At 46.5% G+C, this 21569-nt stretch overlaps 1 protein-coding gene across 1 annotated transcript in view; it reads left to right on the top strand.

The window, feature by feature from the left end:
- MYOM2 (myomesin 2) overlaps nucleotides 1-21314 on the top strand; it is a 171200-nt gene extending 149886 nt beyond the window's left edge. Inside the window, exons 30-37 of the mRNA XM_058442662.1 lie at nucleotides 129-216; nucleotides 753-791; nucleotides 5505-5610; nucleotides 16604-16767; nucleotides 17023-17059; nucleotides 18253-18275; nucleotides 19213-19268; nucleotides 20512-21314. Coding sequence (XP_058298645.1) covers nucleotides 129-216; nucleotides 753-791; nucleotides 5505-5610; nucleotides 16604-16767; nucleotides 17023-17059; nucleotides 18253-18275; nucleotides 19213-19268; nucleotides 20512-20829 — 831 coding nt within the window. The 3' untranslated portion in view covers nucleotides 20830-21314. The remainder of the gene's footprint in view (nucleotides 1-128; nucleotides 217-752; nucleotides 792-5504; nucleotides 5611-16603; nucleotides 16768-17022; nucleotides 17060-18252; nucleotides 18276-19212; nucleotides 19269-20511) is intronic.
- The last annotated feature ends 255 nt before the right edge of the window (nucleotides 21315-21569 follow it).

Raw genomic sequence — 21569 nt, 5'->3', positions numbered from 1 at the left:
AATTCTGCATTCCTCTAATTTGCATCCTGAATTTCGGTGGTTTGCAAAGAAAATGTATTAGAGTTTATTACGTTTTCTAAGATTGCAGTATTGATTTTACATAAATATGGAATGTGTTTTCTTTGTAGTTGTCAAAGAAGGACCATGGTGAATACAAGGCAACCTTGAAAGATGACAGAGGCCAAGATGTGTCCGTCCTTGAAATAGCTGGCAAAGGTAAAAGAAAACCTCCTTTGCTCTGCGAACAAGAAATTCCTTTCACCAACAGGATGTGATGTGTTCTGAAGGCAGGTCTATCTCTAGCCTCAGCTATAGCACAGCTTGTTTCTTTAGCAGTAACACTGTAGAAAAAAACATATTTGTCTTTGGTTGCCTTCAGAGTTTTTTCAGTGTTTTAGAATAATGTATGATATTACTCTGGGTTTATATGAAATGTCATTTTGGTCCATCATCAGAAGCCAAGTAACGCATTACTAATGCCCTTAAAATGATGGAAACACTGAGGCAGTGATTCAGTTAAGTGTAGAGTTGGATTTATGTTGAGTAAAACGTTCTTGATCCTTGTTTAAAAGTGAATAGGTTAGAAGGATTTATCGCACACATAAGCCTTTTATGGATAAATATTGCCATTTTAATGATTCATTTTTCAACTGAACATCACAATTTCCTGTATCAATTTAATTAAACATTGAAAATGCTGCTTTCTGTTAAAATTATATGTTGTAATGGTGTATATCCCTTCTCGTTTTCAGTGTATGACGATATGATTTTGGCAATGAGTAGAGTCTGTGGTAAGTAAATGCCTTTTAATTTTCAAGTCATTTGGGGTGCTGAGATCACTATTTCCTGAGACGGGCAGTCACTGCTGCAAAAGAGGGCACCATAGAGCTGTGGTGGGTGTTCTGTGCGAGGCCCTGGATGGAAGGGCAGGGTGGTGATCTGCTGCCGATGAGGCTTTTTAAAGGATTTCCCTCAGTTTTGTCTGGAGTTTGAGTTTTACTTTAAGAAACTCAGTTTGGGCTTCCTGATTAGCCACTTCTTCTATGATGCCTTAGGTTAATTGGCATAATTGCTTTGTACATAATTGTTATGAGCAGCTTTTTACATGTATTGAATAGCCATAATGAATTTTTAAACCTCTCACTTTGCGTCGTACACATTAAACCATATGTTATCTTTGCAAATAAATGCCCAGAGGTGGGATTGCTGGATCACATGTCAGTTCAGCTTGTTTTTGGAGGAACCTCCACACTCTTTTCTATGGTGGCTATATTAATTTACATGCCACCAACCATGCACGAGTGTTCCCTTCTCTCCTTGCCTGTGTTTTATCTTTTGTCTTTTTGATAATAGCCATTCTAACAGGTGTGAGATGACATCTCACTGCAGTTTTAATTTGCATTTCCCTGATGATTAGAGATGTTCAGTGTTTTTCGTGTATCTGTTGGCCATTTTTCTTTCTTCTTTTGAGAAATATCTGTTCAGATCCTTTGCCCGTTTTTAATAGGTTATTTGTTTTCTTCTTGTGGAGATCAGTTCCTTATGGATTTTGAATATTAGTCCCTTAGCCAGTGCATAGCTTGAATATATTTTCTCCCAATCCATGGGTTCTTTCTTCATTCTGTCAATTGTTTCCTTTGCTGTGCAGAAGCTTTTTAGTTTTGTGCAGTCCCATTTATTTGCTTTTGCTTTTGTTGCCTGTATTTTTGACGTCCTATCCAAGCGATCACTGCCCAGATCCACATGGCGAAGCGTCTCCCCCCGAGCTTCCTTCCAGCGGCTTCGCAGTTTCAGGTCTTAGATTTAAGTCTTTTATCCAATTTGAGTTGATTTTTCCATGTGGCATAAGTTAAAGCGCCAATTTCACTCTTCTGCATGTGGATATTCAGTGTTTCCAGCACCGTTTATTAAAGAGACTGTCTTTCCCTATTGTGTCTTCTTGGCATCTTTGTTGAAATTCAGTTGACCATCGATATTTAGTTTTATTTCTGGGCTCTTTATCCTGTTCCATTGGCCGATCTGTCTGTTCTCATGTCAGTGCCATGCTGTTTCGGTTTCTGTAACTATATATTTTGAAATCAGGAGTGCGATAACTCCAGCTTTGTTCTTTTTCCTCAGGATTGTTAAGACTATTAGAGGCTTTCCTGGTTGCATATGACTTTTAGGATTATTTCTCCCTTTTTTTTTTTTTTTTTTTTGAGACAGAGTCTTTCCCTGTTGCCAGGCTGTAGTGCAGTGGGTCAATCTCGGCTCACTGTAACCTCTGTCTCCCGGGTTGAAGTGATTTTCCTACCTCAGTCTCCAGAGTAGCTGGGACTACAGGCACGCATCACCACGCCCAGCCAATTTTTTTGCATGTTTTTTGGTAGAGACGGGTTTCACCATGCTGGCCAGGATGGTCTCCATTTCCTGACCTTGTGATCCACCCGCCAAGGTCTCCCTAAGTGCTGGGATTACATGCTTGAGCCACTGCGCCTGGCCAAGGATTATTTTTCTATTTCTGTGAAAAACAACATTGAAATTTTGGTAAGAATTGCATTAATCTTTAGATTGCTTTGGGTAGTAAAAATGTGGCTTTACTCTTATACTCATGAAATTATTTTGTGTTAAAATAGCTCATAATGTGCCCAAGGGCCACTCATGGATAACAGAACTGACCAGAAGGTCTTGAAGAGTGAGTGTGTATAAGGCAAATGCAAAATGCAGAGTCCTCACTGTGTGCTTGTCACCTCGAGGCAGAGATGCAGCAGCTGAGGGGACACGCACATTATGTTGGGAGTTGGATAGGGACAGAGGGGACAGGCCCAGAACTTCCCACGTCAATAGGGAGCCTTTATTCTCATGGGAAACTGGACACCGTGGGCTGGATTCTCCCCCTGCTCACACACTGATGCGCACACACTCATACACACATTTACTCATACGGGTACACACTTATGTGGACTCTCACACACTGATGCGTACAGACTCATACACAGGAGCCCTGGGAGGCTGGGGGAGCATTGCGGGAGGCTGATACAGGCTGGGGAAGCACTGGGAGAGGCTGATGGAGGCTGGGGGAGCACTGGGGGAGGCTGATAGAAGCTGAGGGAGCACTGGGGGAAGCTGATAAAGTCTGGGGGAGCACCGAGAGAGGCTGATGGAGGCTGGAGGAGCACGGGGGAGGATGGGGAGCACTGAGAGAGGCTAGAGGCTGGGGGAGGCTGATAGAGGCTGGAGGAGCACTGGGGGAGGATGGGGAGCACTCAGAGAGGCTAGAGGCTGGGGGAGCACTGCCGGAGGCTGATAAAGTCTGGGGGAGCACTGGGGGAGGATGAGGGAGCCCTGGGGAGGCTGATAAAGTCTGGAGGAGCACTGGGGGAGGCTGATAGAGGCTGGGGGAACAGTGGGGGAGGAGGGGGGAGCACTGGGAGAGGCTGATGGAAGCTGGGGGAGCTGCTTCTGGTCTGAGTGCTTTGCTCTCAGGCTGCTCCGACCCTCCCGTGTTTTGCCTAGCTAGGGTGGTGTTGGTCTCATGAGTCAGTGTCAGGGAATTTGAGCGGAGGGAAGGGGGGTCGGTTGGGGGAATATGGCTCTGCAGTGTGTTTTCACCCAGTTCCCAAGCTGTTTTTCAAGTTGTGATTCCTTGAAGGGTGAACTGCTGTCTCCTAGTAGAGGAAACAGAGTCCCACCTTACTGGGGAGGGGAGATGGTGGTCAGGGATCTCTGCTTCTGACAGATTGTTAATAACCCTCCTGTCTGCAGCCGGCCCAGATGCAGGGACCCTCCGAGTCCTGAGCGCACTCCGTTCCCTGGGCACTTTTTGGCTTTCTTAGCCCCACACAGTCCCTAGACCGCATGCCCCTCCCTCCACCTCCAGAAGCTTTGGGGATGGGCTCAAATTCTGTCATTTCCTCCCCTGTCGTCCATCAGGTTCCTGGGTGGTTTCCTCCTTTGCAGTGGACTAGCGGGGTTAAGGGAGCTGCGTAACTCCAGGCAGGAAGTACCTCGGCGTGACGCGGCGACGTAGCCGCAGGCAGGCGGTACCTCGGTGTGACGTGGCGACGCAGCCGCAGGCAGGCGGTACCTCGGCGTGACGTGGCGACGCAGCCGCAGGCAGGCGGTACCTCGGCGTGACGTGGCGACGCAGCCGCAGGCAGGCGGTGCCTGGGCGTGACGCGGTGACGCAGCCGGAGAGAGCTTCACGCACACGATCTCTCCTTTTTTCCCGAACCCTGTCACGGAGGGGGCCTTTATTTATTTATTTTTGGTTGATGCTCTTTCTTTCCTCATGTGCATTTAAGGATAAAAGGAAAACAAAGAGCTTCACCATCATAACCGTTTTTATTTTGGTTTATATTTCTTTAAATAGTTGCAGTCACAACTACCATTCATTTGTTTTTTTTCCCCCCACGTATTTTATAATAATTTTCTTTTTTTTATATAGATGTTACATTCACATTCACTTTTTAAAATAATTACTTAGTATTTCATGGAATCACAATATCATGGTTAAGCTCTTTTCTATAGGGAAATTAATGAGTTTTCATTATTTTAAATAATTGTACAATGCACATCTTTGGGCAAGAAAAGGCTCTTTCAGTATTTACGTATATGTTCTTTGAGTGAACTCCTAGAAGCACAGTAACTATGTAGAAAACTAAGAGTAATTTTAAGATTGATAATATAAATTTCAAGTTGCTTCCCAAAATGAAAAAATACTATTTAAAATGCCTCTTTGCTGCAATATCCTCCGCAACAGTTGGTGATCATCGTAGTTTCCATTATCTGTGCTAATTATGTAAATCTAGTTTTCTAGGTAACTGTATGTGAATGTAAATTTCCAAAGGTTGAATATCTGATAACAATCTCTACTTGCAGTTGAGAGCTTCTGCCTTCATCAATGCTACTTCCTTATCGTCTCCTTTCTGACCTCTGACCCATAGATCATCTACCTCAAGCGACTTAGTCTGCATTTTTATTCCAAGCACAGTGTGTGTGTTCTCGTTTATTGCATTTTCTTATTGCCCCTGGGGTTTCTTCTGCTTTCCTTCCTCTGACCCAAGTTTCATTTGTCTTGAAGAACCAACCGAGGTGCTCCCATCTCCTTGACTCCCACCTGAAAGACTCCTGCTAAATCTTAACGTCCCTTTTGCAGATTTTCTACAATACTTCACCTTGGGGTCAACTCACGTAGCATTTGCCATGCACTGTTGTTATTTTGCCTCCTTTTCTTAAGCAAAGCTGCTGAGGGGCAGATGTGGAATCTTTTTAGACAGTTCTATGTCTTTTACAGTATTCTGCAAAGAGCTTTTCAGATAATTCTAGCATGGTAAGAGCTTGTTTAATGAATGGACACAGCATGGGAATAAAGTATAAGAATTTGTGGCTGGCCGACCTTATGAGACACACACGTGAGAACAGGATTGCAGGTGGGGACAGGAGGGCTTGCCGCAGCGATGCCTTCTCTGATCACACAGCAAGCACTCCTTTTCCTACATCTGAGGATGTTTTATTTTCTGCAGGGAAATCTGCTTCTCCACTGAAGGTACTCTGCACCCCAGAAGGAATACGACTTCAGTGTTTCATGAAGTATTTTACTGAAGAAATGAAGGTGAACTGGTGTCACAAGTAAGTATGACAGCAGCCAGTCGAGGCTGTGCCGTAGACGGGGCTGTCCAGGGAGCACAGCTGGGACCAGGCGCTCCCTGGGGAACATCAAGGCACTGCCATTTCCCCGCAAAGTTTTATAATTTTGAGCAATGATGACAACCTTTAGCTCAGGAAAGGGGGCCCTCACGGCAGTGAGGAGGACGTGGAAGAAGGAGGCAGAGGAGAAATGCCTAATAGTGTTACAGACAAATTTCTCCAGTGTCTCAGTCACCAAAGGTGGCTTTACTAGTAACACACATTTTCTCTGGAAGCGAACAGAGAGCTGAGGCAGAACTAATAAATAATGTGTAGAAACCAGATTCCAAATTTCCAGTCTGTTGGTTTCCCACTAGACTTGATTATAAGTAAAAGGACCAAAACAAGCCCAATCATTAAAATGAAAACCGGAAGAAAACAAGACCTAGCCTGAAGACACAGCAAGGTTTTCTGTATTTCATGCTTCTCTGGGTCGGTACGGGTCACTGAGAAAACTACCAGAGACTTCTCATGCAATCCACAGTACTGGGCAGGTCCCTGCTGCCCTGCCCCTGGGGTCTGGCTCCTTCCCAGCCAAAGGACAAGCCGACATCTGAAACAGCCAGGGAGACTGCTGGCTGAATCGAGGAGTCCCCGAAAACAGGACTCGCGTCAGAGTCACCAACCCCTTAGACATCAGCGCAGATAAAAGTGGACTTCAGGCGGGTGGGAAGGACAGACAGAGCAGGGATGGTGGCTTTTTACTGATCTCTTCACTATCCAAAGGACGACGTGTTCAGGCCAATTATTTGATGGTGTCATGGCACCCAGATGTTAACGCCCCTCTGTACACTATACCCAGGGCGCCCACACCGTGCCTTTAGATATCATAGTTATCTAATGAATATTTCCAAAGGAAAATCGATGGTTATGACTATTTCACTTTTGATATCACTGGTTTGCTTAGGTGACTGTTAAGAAGTGTTGAAAGCATATATGTTCTTAGCTTTTTTTTCCTATTTCAATTTAGACATACTCTGCTTTCGTCTTATAATGGAGTCAGTACATCTGTGCTTGGAATCTCACACGTCTTTGATTTTACTAGCCTGGTGTATTGAAACTCAAATGGAGTCACTATAGATGCCATGTTAAGGGATTTCTTAGGAAAGTGTGTTGAAGGCAGGGTCTTTCTTTAAAGGACTGTGATAACAACAGCTTACCGGACTAGAACTCCGGTGTGTTTTGTGTTATAATTGTTTATCAGGATTTATTTTGTAGGACAATGAGTAACTCTGTGTTTCTAGCTGAATCAAACCTTCCCCTGGAAAAGGAGAATTAATCATCAGCATCTTTGAGCTTCCTTCGTATTTACAGTGTATTGTCTTGCTGTTAAGTTGTACACAGTTGCAGTGTGTGTCCTGCCATCCGTCGTAAACATGTTCATCTTCTGGGAGAGGCCATCCCCCTCTTCAGCCTTGTGTGGTTTGTAGTACAGGCCGTGCACTGTGCTGGGTCTGGGAGGTACAGAGATTAAACACACACCCACACACAGGATTAAACACATGCCCTGTGTATGTGTGTGAACACACAGGAAATGTGTGTGTAGATATAGGTCGTGTTAGTGTTAGCAAGCAGGTACTTTGTGTTACACATTCAACACATTTTATTTTTATCTAATCCTCACAAATGCCCTGTGAGTTAGGTATTTATACCCACATTTTGTAGCTGTGGAAACTGGGGTTCAGGGAGAGAAATGTGTCATTTTGTCAGTCACACCCCTACTAAGTGAAAGAGCAGGGATTTGAACGCTCTGGTGGTCTAGTTCTAATCAGTCCTCTCCCAAGAAGCTCCAAACCCAGTGAAGAGCCTGGGTCCTAGACAGGCAGGCAGATCGGGGCACAGCTCACGCATCTGAGTCATCAGTGACCCCGGATCAGAAGAAAGCATCCCTAGATACAGAAGGAGAAGGAGGGTGTTACTGTAAATCCCACAGACTTGTAAAAGTAACATTATTTCTATGTTTTCTCTTCCCCAAACAAATTCATTAGACAACAAAAGAGGCATTTCTTTAGGTCTCATCTGTCACCAGGCCGAGTGCAGTGGTGGGATCTCCAGTCATGTCCCCTCCAAGTCCGGCCGTCTCCTGCCTCATCCTAGCCACCACCACGCCTGGCTAATTGTTTGTATTTTTAGTAGAGACGGGGTTTCACCGTGTTAGCCAGGATGGTCTCCATCTCCTGACCTCGTGATCCGCCCGCCTCGGCCTCCCAAAGTGCTGGGATTACAGGCTTGAGCCACCGCGCCCAGCCAATGGCATTTCTTTAACACCTTTATAACTAAACTATAACTCTAAGACCTTAACTTCTTACTATTTGACTATTAAACAACATGAAACTATATTAGGTAGTCATCATGTATGACTGTAATTCACTGATGACTAAATGCGTTCTTGTTAGATAGCAACTGGAAAAAAAGAATAATATGAAAAGTCGTTGGAAAATTTGTGGAAATATACTTTAGCCATTTGAGGCTAAATAATCCACTTCACAAAACCTATGCCAGGGAATGGAGCTGCCACAGACTGGTGCTGTGGGTCCTGGAATATTTTGTGTTAATGGGTGGCATGGAATCAATAGAGTGCAGTGAGAATTTTGTGAAATGCGGACGTAAGCAAAGACGGTTGTTCTTTAGTTAAAAATGCTGAGTAATACATCAGCGGCTATTGAAAATGTCATTTTAAGGGAAGGTTAGAAACTTATTCGTCATGAGTTAGAAGCAGGCAAAGAGGAATTCAGCAAAAATGTTCTTCAGAAAAAATATTTTGTTCTCTTACTCAAAGGTGAGATTAATATATCATCTAAGACATGGCTAGATCTCGAATTCTTAACATATTGACCACTGAGGTCTTGGAAGTATCTCAGAAACTAAAGAAATTTCAGTCTCTCTTTCTGTCTCTCTTTTTTTTGAGACAGTCTTGCTCTGTCACCCATGCTAGAGAGCAGTGGTGCCATTCTAGCTCACTGCAGCCCTGACCTCCTGGGATCAAGCAATCGTCCTGTCTTGGCCACCTCACATGCCTCGCAGTGTCTTTATGGCATACAAAGAAGAGCATGCTTCAAACTCCAAATGTGTATTTTAATTCAGTTCAGGAGATTTCACACACAGAGTCTGACTTTGTAAATGGTCTCCTAAAATCTCAGCTAACTCTTTAACTAACTGGGAGGAGAGGTGCCTGCCTGACACCCCAGACACCTTCCCTGGCACATCTTTGTCCTTATGTCCACAGAGTGGGAGGGGCCGTGGCTGGCCGTGTCTCCAGTGAGAAGGGCTGGGGCGGTGACGGCACCTTCCCTCTGGCCTGGGCGTGGCTTCAGTCGATGTGTGGGGTGCCTTGCGTTCCTGGCCTATGACAGCTGCAGGGGTGGGAGCTCCAGGTGTGTGCAGTCCCCTCTCAGAAAGCACAGGGCGTCTCCAGTTCTCTGCATGTGTTCTGATGTTCACTGTTTAGACAGCAGTAGCAAAAGGCTGCTGGGTATGTTAAGGTCCCCTCAGGCTCTCCCATCTTCTGGGGCTCTTCCCAAAGGAGGTCTGCGTTCCTCAATACTGTCTTCTCCAGCCTAGAAGCAAATATTTCCTAGCTTTTGGGAATTTCTCCCTTTTATCTACATTTGCCTTCAAAAGGGGAGCAAGATCTAGGTAGAGTTGACTTGAATGTTGGACCACTCTGAGAAGAGCTCGGACACCACAGCGCTGTTGAAACCTTCAGTGGACTTGACAGAACTACTGCCCCTGAGGCTCCAGCTCTGTTCTTGTGCTTCCATCTACCTGCCTCTGTCAGTCATTATTATTTTTTTTTTATTTTTGTTTTTTTGAGTCAGAGTGTTGCTCTGTCACCCAGGCTGGAGTGCAGTGGCATAATCTTGGTTCGCTGCAACCTCTGCCTCCTGGGTTCAAGTGATTCTCCCACCTCAGCCTCCTGAGTAGCTGAGTTTACAGGCATGCACCACCATGCCTGGCTAATTTTTGTATATTTAGTAGAGACGGGGTTTCACCACGTTGGCCTGGCGGGTCTCGAACTCCTGACCTCAGGTGATCCACCTGCCTTGGCCTCCCAAAGTGCTGGGATTACAGGCGTGAGCCACCGTGCCTGATCTGTCAGTCATTGTTGATCTCAGACTTGGTTTTTAGATTTTTGCACTTGTGTTACTTCCCACCATTTATTTTACTGTATATAATATTCAGTTACAAATATATAATATTTTTAAAGCGTTCACTGTGAAATAATTGTAGACTCATAGAAAAGTTGAGAAGAAAGTAAGGAGTTCCCTTACATCCTCCACCCTCTTCCCCTGAGGTTAGTGTATTGTGTAGCCACCTCCACCCTCTTCTCCAAGGTTAACATCTTATGTAGCCATCTCCACCCTCTTACCCTGAGGTTAGTGTATTGTGTAGCCACCTTATAACCATCAAAACCAGGAGCTGAACGATGATGTAATACTATTAACTCTGCTACAGACCAATTCAGATTGCACCTGTTTTTCCAGGACCCCCTTTTCCCATGTTCCTGTGTTGAATCTCAGGTCGCATGTTGTGATTAGGGGTCCTGGCTCCTGGTTTCCCTCGTGTCTAGGACAGTTCCTCAGGCTGTCCTCTCAGCCTGGGTGCCTTGAAGCATTCTGTCAGTCACTTCGAAGCACACCCCTCCGTCTGGGTTTATCTGGTGTTTCCCATGATTGGGTTGGTGACTCAGTTTTAGCTGGAATACAACAAAAGCCATGCTGATATCTGATCACGGGGTTAAGGCAATGTCTGCCCTGTCTCTTCCTGGGAACGTTATTATTTTTCTCTTGGTAATTAGTAAATACTTTAGGACTTGGCAAGTCTCTTGTCCCTCCACAGACCTGTGTGCTGAGATTTGAGGTTCAGCAGTGAATCTGGCCTTCAGCACTGATTTCTGAGGGGCTGGGTAGAGGGTGATTTTCTAGTTCCCTCTTCCTTTTACATTTGTTCTGCTGGGAGGCACTGGCCTCTCCTCTGTGCATCTCCTCATTCAGCTGCTTGGCTGTATCCGTTTGGACTCAGGGATGTTGAGTTTGTTCTGTGAGCTGTTACTTTGCTCAAATTGTTCCAGCTCTGGCCCTTGGGAGCTCCTTCTGGTTGTCACCTGCTTTCTCCAGTGTGCATGCCTGCATCTTCTTAGGAGCAATGCCTTATTTTCTGGGCCCGTAAAACATTCCCAACTCACCTTGTATTTTCTGCCCCATTTCTACAATCCCAGAAGTCCTGGCTCCTGGGCAAAGGGTGGCATCAGAGACTATCGATGTCTCAGGGAGCCACGGGTCTCACATGCTCTGGAGACAGGGCTGGGTGACGTGTGGGTGCACACGGAGGCACACACTCGCTCATCCGTGTACACTTCTGTATCTCACCGTCTGTGTACTAGAATCTGATTGGATCCCAGTCCACCTCCACAGGCTTCATTGAAGCCTTGCCCCTTTCCTGAGCTGTGACTTGGTTCACCAGGGAGAAGCCTGGCTCTCCCCTGTTGTTGTTTTCATTCCTAGTATTTACATCAAGCAGTTTCACAATTAGTAACTCATATCTCTGTGAGAAACAAATGTGCAAACTAGACTTCAGTGTTTCCTACAATTAATTCCTTTCATCTTTAGCCCTACAGTATCAAATCAAAATGGTGCTTTCCAAAGTTTCTTTATGTCTTTACGTTCTGGGTGGTAAGCAATTCATTTGCAACATAGTTACGTTCATTTATTACTGTTCATATTTTGTTTTGGGTTTCCCTTGCTTTCAGGTTGGCGTTCCTCATTTATTTTGGGAAATGTGAAGGGCAGTGTGGTTGTAAGAGTCTGAGCTACAGAACTGGAGCCCAGACCTTCTCCCCTCCTCCCTGCTCACCTGCCCCCATGCCCCTTACCTGGCTCCTTCCCACCTACCCCGTCACAGGCGACCAACCTGCTGGTTGCTTTTGCATGAAGGAGCAGAAATGTGTGCTTTCTTCTCTCCTCCACTGCCTTATGTTAATATAAACCATTTTGACTTCAGTTTGGAATGAAGGAATTTGGTCATGTTTTGTAATCAAGTAATACAAAGAAGAGGTTTTGTCATATTTGGCCCATTTATGTCTCTAAACAGCAATAATAATAATTTTAAAATCCCTATATGTCCAAGTCATTGTCTAGATAAGGCAACAGTTATAATTAATTCAGCGACTGGATAGTCAAAGAAATTAACAGCTATTTTGAGCACTAGGACGTGTTTGGCCCTCTTATAAGTTGCTCATTCAGGGGAAGCCAAATGAGAGGGCGCGGGGTCTAGGGTGAGGCCCTGAAGCTGGGAGTGGGAAGCTGGAAACCAGCATTTGCCCTCAAGGTGAGCAGCCAGGGTTGCAGATGCAGGGACAGCGGCAGCCTCTGCTGGAAGCTCTGCTAATGCCTGTCCCTGTTCTGTGAGTGGCTTTGTCTGAGTCATATTGAGGGAACAGAATTAGAACCGAGTCCAAGAGAAGTGTGTGTGATGCAAGAGAATCCGGGGTCAGAACACCAACATGGGCAGCTCGAGGCTGGGATTGGGGTTTAAGGCAGGCTCCTGATCCCCGGCTCATGGCTACCTTTCTGCAGCTGCAGCTCAGGGAAGGGTAGTCTCCCGGCTGCATGCTGTGGGGTCCTGGCTCAGGGCATCTTGGCATGCATGCATGTGTTTACCCAGATCCCAGGGTGGCAGCGGAGGCGGCAGCTGTGATGAAGGAGGTGGGGCCAGAAGCATGTGAGGTCCCAGAAGGGCACCAAGTGGGCCAGTGTGTGATTTGGTGTTCAGTGGACAGCATTCCTTCATTACAGTGGTTTTACCCTTCGTCACTGGCTGAGATTTGGGTTCAAGTGTTCTTCCCTCAGATTGTGTGGCTGTTGTAAAGAATCTCTCGTTGAAGTAGAGGGTCACTTTGTAAAAGTGAAACTTGAACGGTAAGTCTCTGCAAAGGCCTAGGGCCGTCAGCGTGAGGCCAGTGAAGCAATTGTTAGCAGTGGGGCCCTTGTCTTCACTGCTGCCCAGCCGGGGTGTCCAATTACACCAAAGTCAGGAGGCCGGTTGGACACACTTAAAGCTATTTTATGAATGATCGTATGAAGGTGTACCTTTTTCCCTTGTCACCTATATCAAAATAAAATTATATTTCTTTTTTGTATAAGCAAGTTGCTAATTGTGTGAGTAGAATGGATCACCACTGGAATGGGACATAGTCCAGCAGAACATAAACGCCACAAAGGCTGAAACGCCGCCACTTCATGAAGCATTTGCAAGGCAACTTTGTGGCCCAGTGAATTTCACTGTTGGACAAAGCTGTGGCTGATATGGTGGAAGATCCAGTAGCTTTTCTTCATGGCTCCGAGTCTAAACAGGGAGATTTCGGGGCTGTTTGCAATTTTACCCCATGAAAGAAGTTCTAGTCTCTCTGTCTTTTTCACATACACACATACACACACACACATATACACACACACAGCAGAGGTTTGAACATCTTCGTCTATACATCCAGGATGCAATAGTTTTGGCACATGATTTAGCTCTTTGAAGAAGACATACTTGAGTTAATAGAGATCAAGAAAACATTGTCTTCTCCCTAACACCCACGTGACATGTGGGAGGATGAGCCCACACAGGGGGATGACCTCACACATGGTGACAGCAATTGTCGCGTCCTCTCGGTGAGACTGACCAGCGTCAGCACGAACACAGCATTTGGTGCAGGATGCAAGACACCAGGCATGATGAAAATTGTCCCCTTTTTCTAAGGCAGGGAGCTCATCACGAATCCCCAAGCAGCATCCAGGCTTTGCAGGGCAGGGAAGCAGGGTGGCGCCAGGCAGGACCGAGGTCCTTACTGATGTGTGGAGGCTCAGGCTGGAATCCTGCCCCACGGGTCTGTGTGTGTGCAGGAAGCACACATAGCCAAGTTGGCCGTGCCTGGTTGTGTGTGTATGTGTGTGTGTGTGTGTGCATTTGTTTGAACTTTGACCCTCATCAGTTCCAACAAGAGAGGGTGACAAGATGACTAAGGTCCATCAGTGTTGGCAAAACAAGTTTTTCTGACTCTCACCAGAAGAGTTCCACACCCTTGTTGAACTCTGTTTCTTTGGATGGGGTAAAGTTAGTCAATAAATGATTACAGCGGGCCCAGTTCCCCACTGATCTGCAATTTCCGATTTGCTGATTGGTCTGTAAAGTGTCCAGTTGTAAGTGCATCCCGGGGGATAAAGAAGTCTTTCTTAATCAAGCTGTGATGTCCCTACAGTGTGTCAGTGTCTCTTTACCTGCAGGTCTCTGCACAGATGGGCTTCTTGCTGCTCCTCGCACGCTAGGGTTTGGGATTGAGTGGCCAATCCACTGCCTGGTATGTGTTCTGTGCAAAGTTTTTTTTTCTGCAGAGCTGAGAATCAGCATGTAAAGTCTAATTTCCCTTTTATACACACGGATGAGTACGTCTGAGTGCTGGAATGGCCCATCAGTCAGTTTAGTAATAGCGACCTGCTGTGAGCTCACGGGACAGCTGGTATGGGCACTGATGCTCACCTGCCCTCAGCCACACCACGGATGGAGAATCTGGCAAGTCCATGTCACCGGGAATGTGAGCGCCAGCCTGCAGCTTGCAAACATGGCAGTCCCGGCCCGGCCGGCTCTGGCTGCTGAGTGCTGGGGTCCTGGGGTCATGGCCTCATCGCTTCTCCTTCCCTCTCCTGCTCCCCACTCAGCCCGTCCTGGCTGTGGACTGAGAGCAGCTTGGCAGAGCCTGGGGCTCTGCTGTGGGGTCAGCCTTCGTGAGGCTGCCGGGTCAGCAACGTACAGAATTCCAGATGCGGGACTGAGAGATTCCTGAAGGATTGCCTGGTCCGATTCTCCCGCCTCTTTCCGGGGAGGGGCAGCTCATGGGAAAAGGGAGATAATTAACATATTGTGAAGGGCTAAAGGGGTCACGTTTACATTATGTGCATTCTAACGCAGTTTTTAAAAGTTTAGGTAGAAACAAGGTGTTCACACTGCCCTGCCTTCTAAGGCGGCAGGAGCTCGTTCCCACTTTGGCAACAGGCGAGGCCGCCCTGATGATTGTAGACAAATGTGTATCAATTATGTTCCAAAGTTGCTTCAATACATGTTGAGCATATCTTCTTGGATTCCTAAAACAGTCCCACATGGGCAGCGTTAGATCCTCCCTTCTGTGTCCAGGATCCGAGAGGCGAAGTCTCAGGCTGAAGCCAATCCCACAAAACCATCCCTGGGAACAGCCAGTTCCGCCTCTCCGGCTTGGTGTGTGCCAGGCTCCTGCTGTGCCTCCACAGAACTCCCACTTTCTATCCGGACAGACTCGATTCCGAGACACACTGCCAGCACCACCACGAGAGACCAGGACACGGAGCCGAGCATTTATTTTTACATACATACTTTGTGAGACAGGGTCTCGCTCTGTTGGCCAGGCTAGAGTGCATTGGTGTGATCACAGCTCACTGCAGCCTTGACCTCCTCTGGCTCAGGCAGTCCTCCTGCCTCAGCCTCCTGAGTAGCTGAGACTACAGATGCTTGCCACTACACCCGGCTAATTTTTGTGTTTTCGTAGAGACAGGGTCTTGCTTTGTGGTCCAGGCTGGTCTCCAACTCCTGGGCTCATGTGTTCCTCCTGCCTTCGCCTCCCAAAGTGCTGGGGTTACAGGTGTGAGCCACCGTACCCGGCCTGAGCTGTGCATTTATTATGGGTTTAACATATATTTGTTGAAGGAAAGAATAACAGAGAAAAAGGCAAGAAGGGCTGGAGAATTCCTTTTCCCGATGGAACATATGCCTTCTTGGTTGCTGGCAAGGGTAAGGAAAGATGCCACAAGCACGACAGCTGGCTCTGTGCACCCAGCCCGCTTCCCTGAGCTCCGGCTGTTCTGGAGCTGGTGCCTGAGAGAAGCAGGTCCACATTCCAGCTCTCGTGTGGCCCTGGAGTCCTCTTTTCATGCGCCCGTGACTATGACTTTCACAGATTTCTCAGGCTCCCTCTAAACAAAAGTAATGTTAGGAAATAACTTACACACTTTTGTCTGCAGTAAACAGTTTGGCCTTATATGTTGCAGATGTGGGAACCTTAGAAGATGGCAATGTATGAGCACCTTGTTTTTATCTAAACTTTAAAATATTGTAGCATAATACACATAATGTAAAAGTTAGCATTTTAACCATCTTTAAGCATACTGTTCAGTGGTGTTAAGTACATTCACATCATTGTGCAGCCACTACCACCGCCCAGGAACTTTTCGTCCTCCCACCCAAAACTCTGTTCCCATTAAACCCTCACTCCCCATTCCCCTCCCCCAGCCCTGGGTACCCTCAGTTCTACTTCTTGTCTCTGTGAATCTGACTACCCTAAGCCCTTCATAGGAGTACATATTTGTCTCTTTGTGACAGGCTTATTTTACTCAGCAAAATGTCCTCAGGGTTCTTCCACATTGCAGCAGGTGTTGGGATTTCCCTCATGTATTTATGGACCACATTCTATTGATCCATTTATCACCATTGGATGCTTGGGCTGCCTCCCCACCGGGGTGGTTGTGAACGATGCTACGAAGGATGTGGGTGTGACAATATCTCTCCAAGACCCCGTGTTCAATTCTTCGGGGTATCTACACAAGTGCGATTGCTGGATCATGTAGTAGTTCTAGCTTTAATTTTTTGAGGAACTACCATACTGTATAATGTTAAGTCCATTATGTTGTGACAAGTATATAATAAATAATAATATACCTTTAAAAATCAAGTATCATTTAATTTTAGAAAGTTTTCAGATCTGAGTTACTGATATGGTCAATACATTTGTAACTGCCAGAATAATCTATTGTAATATTGTCATCAGCAACTTAGAGAAGGCTGTCACAGCAACAGGACATGGCCCTGTAGACATTGTGTGTGTGACATGGAGACCCTAACTCAGGTTCCTGTTGCTATTTTAAAGAGATGCTAAGATCTCATCCAGTGAGCATATGAGAATTGGGGGGAGTGAAGAGATGGCCTGGCTGCAGATATGTGAGCCGACGGAGAAGGATAAAGGAAAATACACTTTTGAGATTTTCGATGGCAAAGATAACCATCAACGCTCCCTCGACCTGTCTGGACAAGGTAAGAGAATTCTTCTTTAGCAGTTAATAATTTCCTACTTAGAAATCCATTTAGATGCTGAAGGGAGGGAATACAATATGAATACAGGAGACAATATGAATTTACGATTTTCATTTGGAGATAATGAAAAAATAAGTTTATTCTTTTTTTAATATATCAGTTTTCATAAACCAGATTCACTGGTAGAATATTTGAGTGAATAAATAAAATCTGAACACTGAAATGGTTAGTAACGTATGAACTATTTCCTTACAGCTTTTGATGAAGCATTTGCAGAATTCCAGCAACTCAAGTAAGATTTGCGTATTTAGTTACTATGATATCATCCTGGGGGCAGTTGAGTCCCAGTCGTTTTGGCTGCATGTGGGAATCTGTGTGGAAGCCTGGGTGACCAAAGAGCTGTTCCTGGGACAGAAGTGGCAATTTAAGCAATGCAGTATGTGGAGGGGTGGGCATTCTCCTAAACCAGAAATGCATTCATAAACGGACTGTCCAGAGTTATCGGAACCCCGGATGAATTTCGGAAACGTTATTGTGAGAGTTGAAGAAAGAAACACGCAAAGCAGATTAACAGTCAAAGACAGGTTTATTTTGGAGAATAAACCTGAGTGGGGCTTCTGGCTGATTTTGGTCAGGAGCGCTTTCTCTTACAGACTAAGGGTATTTAAGGGTTCTGGCTTGGGCTAGGAATGTTTCTATGTGGAGGAGAGTTTTATTGTGAGGGTGGAATGCCTCTGGTTGGAGGGGAGGTTATCTCAGGGTTGGAATGTTTTTGATTGGAGGGTAGGTTATGCCAGGGTAGGTATGTTTATGGTCGGAGGTGTCATTTGTGGTTTATGGTCATGCTGACATTAGCCCTTAAGCTGATGTTTTTGGGCTGGACTTAGGCAGTTTCTAATCAAGGAAAACTTAAAATGGTGATGCTAGTCTGAGATGGCGATGCTGCTGCTCCTTCACTTATCATCAGAGCAGCACATCACGCAGAGCAACTTTTTAAGGAAAATTCGGGGTTTTCAAATGCACCATTGAGTTTTCGCATATCCGAAGCTGACCAGAGTCCTGGGCCCATGCTAGCTTATTTAATAAACATTTGTTGACTGGGTACAGGGACGATCAAGATAGATCAGAAACTGACAAATTCCCCAAATATCTCAAGTCTCCAGTGCGATCTGGTGAATTTGTGAAAAAGAAAAAAAAAAAAAATCTTCAACCTGTGAGCTGGAATGCTAAACTTTTCTGTAGGTTTTAGCATCTGGATAATAGGGCATTTTCCACCTCAAAATGGGCAGTGGGAACCATCAGGAAAAATCGATGATATCCATCCTGGGATCCTGTGACCTGAACGTGTTCTTCTAAGAGAATGCAAACGTATTTCCTCCTTCTTTTGCTCTCATTGCTAGTGAGCCTCTCAGCTGTGCATTTTGTTGGAAGCCCTTTCTCATACTCTCTTTTCATTCTCTTCTTTCTGCCCCCTTTAACTTTTAGAGCTGCTGCTTTTGCAGAGAAGAGTAAGTATCTGTTAGATTGTAACCAGGATGGTGAATTATTTTGGGTGGGGCAAAAGGGTCCATATTTTGGAGTACCAACTTTGTGTATGAAATAATAACCAGCAATCCCCCACCCTGATGTAACAACGCCACCAACACCGCACCCTGTCCTGGAGCCCAACGTCCTGCACCACTGGTCCCTGCACTGCTTTCAGCCTTAGCCCCGTCACCCCTCAGACACCCTCCCTCCGTTCTGTCCTCTATCCTCGCTTGCAGAACCTGCAGCCCAGACACCCAGGGCCCCTTCACTTTCTTTCCCTCCCTTCCTCCCCCCACCCCCAATTCTTTTTTTGACAGAGTCTTGCTCTGTCACCCAGTCTGGAGTGCAATGGCATGATCTTGGCCCACTGCAACCTCTGCCTCCTGGGTTCAAACAATTCTCCTGCCTCAACTTCCCGAGTAGCTGGGATTACAGGCACCTGCCATCATGCCCGGCTAATTTTTGTATTTTTAGTAGAGACGGGGTTTCACCATGTTGACCAGGCTGGTCTCTAACTCCTGACCTCAGATGATCTGCCCGCCTTGGCCTCCCAAAGTGTTGGGATTACAGGCGTGAGCCACTGCACCTGGCCAGGACCCCGTCACTTTCTGCCCAACTCAGGGACACACGCGGCTCTACAGGCCTTCCGTCCTTGGTGAATCTTCACCCTTCAAGCCCAGCCCCCATCTCACATTTCCTCTGGAGTGTTTCACAGAGTCTATTATCTCCTCACCTACCTTCCCTTGGCTTTGGTTTATCCCTCAGCTGTAAACATACAAATCGTTTTCTTTGGTGCTCTCTCTCCTGAGCATAAGCTCCTCCCCACGTTCACCTTGGTACCCGCTGCTGCTTACACGGCCCCTGCTCCGCGGGAAGGTCCCACGGATGTTTCCTAACCGAGGTGCTTTCCCGTTGCAGATCGTGGCAGGTTGATTGGCGGCTTGCCTGACGTGGTGACCATCATGGAAGGGAAGGTGAGGATTCTGAACTTGGCTGGGGCGGGGGTGTCAGCACAGCATGATGGACGCAATGCCTCCTCTTGGGGTGGAGCAGAGGGAACCCAGTGAGAGGCTTCTGTGTCTCACTCAGCCTGCAGGGAACCCAGAGTCCCCCTGACTTTCCTGCCCCTCCTAGACAGCTTGGAATAACCCCTGTATTCTCAAAGGAAGGAATCACGTAACATTCCGAATCCACAAACCCGTGTTCACAGGAACGCGTTGTGCCACTCGGGCACCTCAAGGCAGACGCTGTGGCTATGGGTGTTTCTAGGCCCTTAGGGTCTGCCAGGGTCTGGTGCCACCTGCCCCTGTGGCCATTCACCCAGAGAAGCAACTGCAGGATGAGGCGCCACACCCTCCATGACCCGCGTGCCTGTGTGAAGGTGCAAGCCCCCTGCTTCCAGTGTGAAACAGCACAGCTTTTACAACACGAAGGAAAAAAATCTCTGCTCCTATTGTCAAGGTCATTGTGGAACACATCGTGGAAGCCACTTATTGGAGTTTAATTTGTTGCCTGTCAGGAGAATTATTGATATCTAATTGATACTTCTCTGGTTGCTTCAGTGGGTCTAACTCAATGTCACAGGGACGGAGATACTTGAGAGAATTTTATTAGGCCAAAAGACAAAAATTTATAGGCCTCTTCTTTAGTAGGTAAAGGAAGCCTAGAGAGCTCTTGAGATCTCATCTTAAGGATGTAACTGAGAAATTAGCAGTCGTTTTACTTTATCCTAAGCTGAAAGCACGTTTTAACTAAGCTTCAAGAATGCATTTTTTTTGCCTCCAATTTACCAGTTATAAAACAATATATTCAATGGGTGTGCCACAGGAACTGGTAAAAGGGATCCATAAGTCTAAACAGAAGGGAATTGTGGGAACAGACTGGATATATCTACTATAAAACATAGAGCTTAATTAAATTACTTTCAAATTCTTTAATTGACTTAGGCTATGGATAACCGCTAAGAATAAATAGGACACATGCTCACTGATTTTCTTATGAGCTCCCCTGTGAAACAGTGAACCTGTTCCCTGCTGTGCTCTGGCTGTTCTGTCTGGAGTGGCGTTTGTGTAGCAGCAAGTACATAAAGCCTTGTTGCTAAACAAACGATTGAAGGACCAATAAATAAAACTGTGACCTGGAGCGCACCGTCTGAGGGGGTGATATGACTTTCCTTTTTCTAACTCTTCCTCCTCCACCTACCTCTCGCTTCCAAAGACCTTGAATCTCACCTGCACGGTGTTTGGAAACCCTGACCCCGAAGTGGTTTGGTTCAAGAATGACCAGGATATCCAGCTCAGCGAGCACTTCTCGGTGAAGGTGGAGCAGGCCAAGTACGTCAGCATGACCATCAAAGGCGTGACCTCCGAGGACTCGGGCAAGTACAGCATCAACATCAAGAACAAGTATGGCGGGGAGAAGATCGATGTGACGGTGAGTGTGTACAAACACGGGGAGAAGATCCCGGACATGGCCCCGCCCCAGCAAGCCAAGCCCAAGCTCATCCCAGCGTCTGCCTCAGCGCCAGGCCAGTGAAGGCGTTTTCCCAGCCTGCAGATGGGAAAAAATGCTTGGCAGAGACAGGAATGCCGTGTGCTTGTTCCAAAGGAGTGGCCGGCGTCCGAGTGGCGTCCTGTGTGGGCTGATAGTTGATCACACATTGTGCTTTTGATTTTTGCATTTGGTGATGAATATTTTATACCCATCTAAGGGTGAAAGCTAACGTTTTCCACAAGACTGAACAACATGCATTTACACGAGGGTCGATGGCAGATGCCTGACAGGGAGTGGGTTGGCAGACAATACACTAGCGTTTTCAAGGGTGTGGGCACATGGGTGTGGCACCCGGATGTGTGCAGCATGTGCGGTCTGTGTGAAGCCACCCAGAAGCCACCGTGCTTCTCTTTGGGGGCCTCAAGATCTAGCAGCTCTGAAATCCTGGCTGTGGAGCCTTTGAAGCATGTGTTACCTGGTTAAGCTTGTTTTCTCTTGCTTTAGGCAAATAAAACTTTAAAAAGTCACCTTGTGGTTTTCCTGTACCAAATCATACCTACCCACCCTTCTTGCTTAATTATGGGTTATCATGCACTCTCGCGGCTGGTGGGGTGCAGACAGCGCACTCACACTCCACAGAGCAGGGCATGGTGAATCACACCCCCAAAGCCCCTCCGACCCATGAGGCTGGGCTGTCGGCCCCCAGCGGCACCCAAGACAGCGCCAGTCCTAAGAAGTGTGCGTTTTGTGCAAGGCTTAGAAAGGCCACCTAGTGATTATAC

Source organism: Hylobates moloch, unplaced genomic scaffold (assembly GCF_009828535.3).
Source record: "Hylobates moloch isolate HMO894 unplaced genomic scaffold, HMol_V3 SCAFFOLD_8, whole genome shotgun sequence".
In the NCBI taxonomy this organism is placed as follows: Eukaryota; Metazoa; Chordata; class Mammalia; order Primates; family Hylobatidae; genus Hylobates; species Hylobates moloch.
This window is presented reverse-complemented; position numbering and strand designations above follow the sequence as displayed.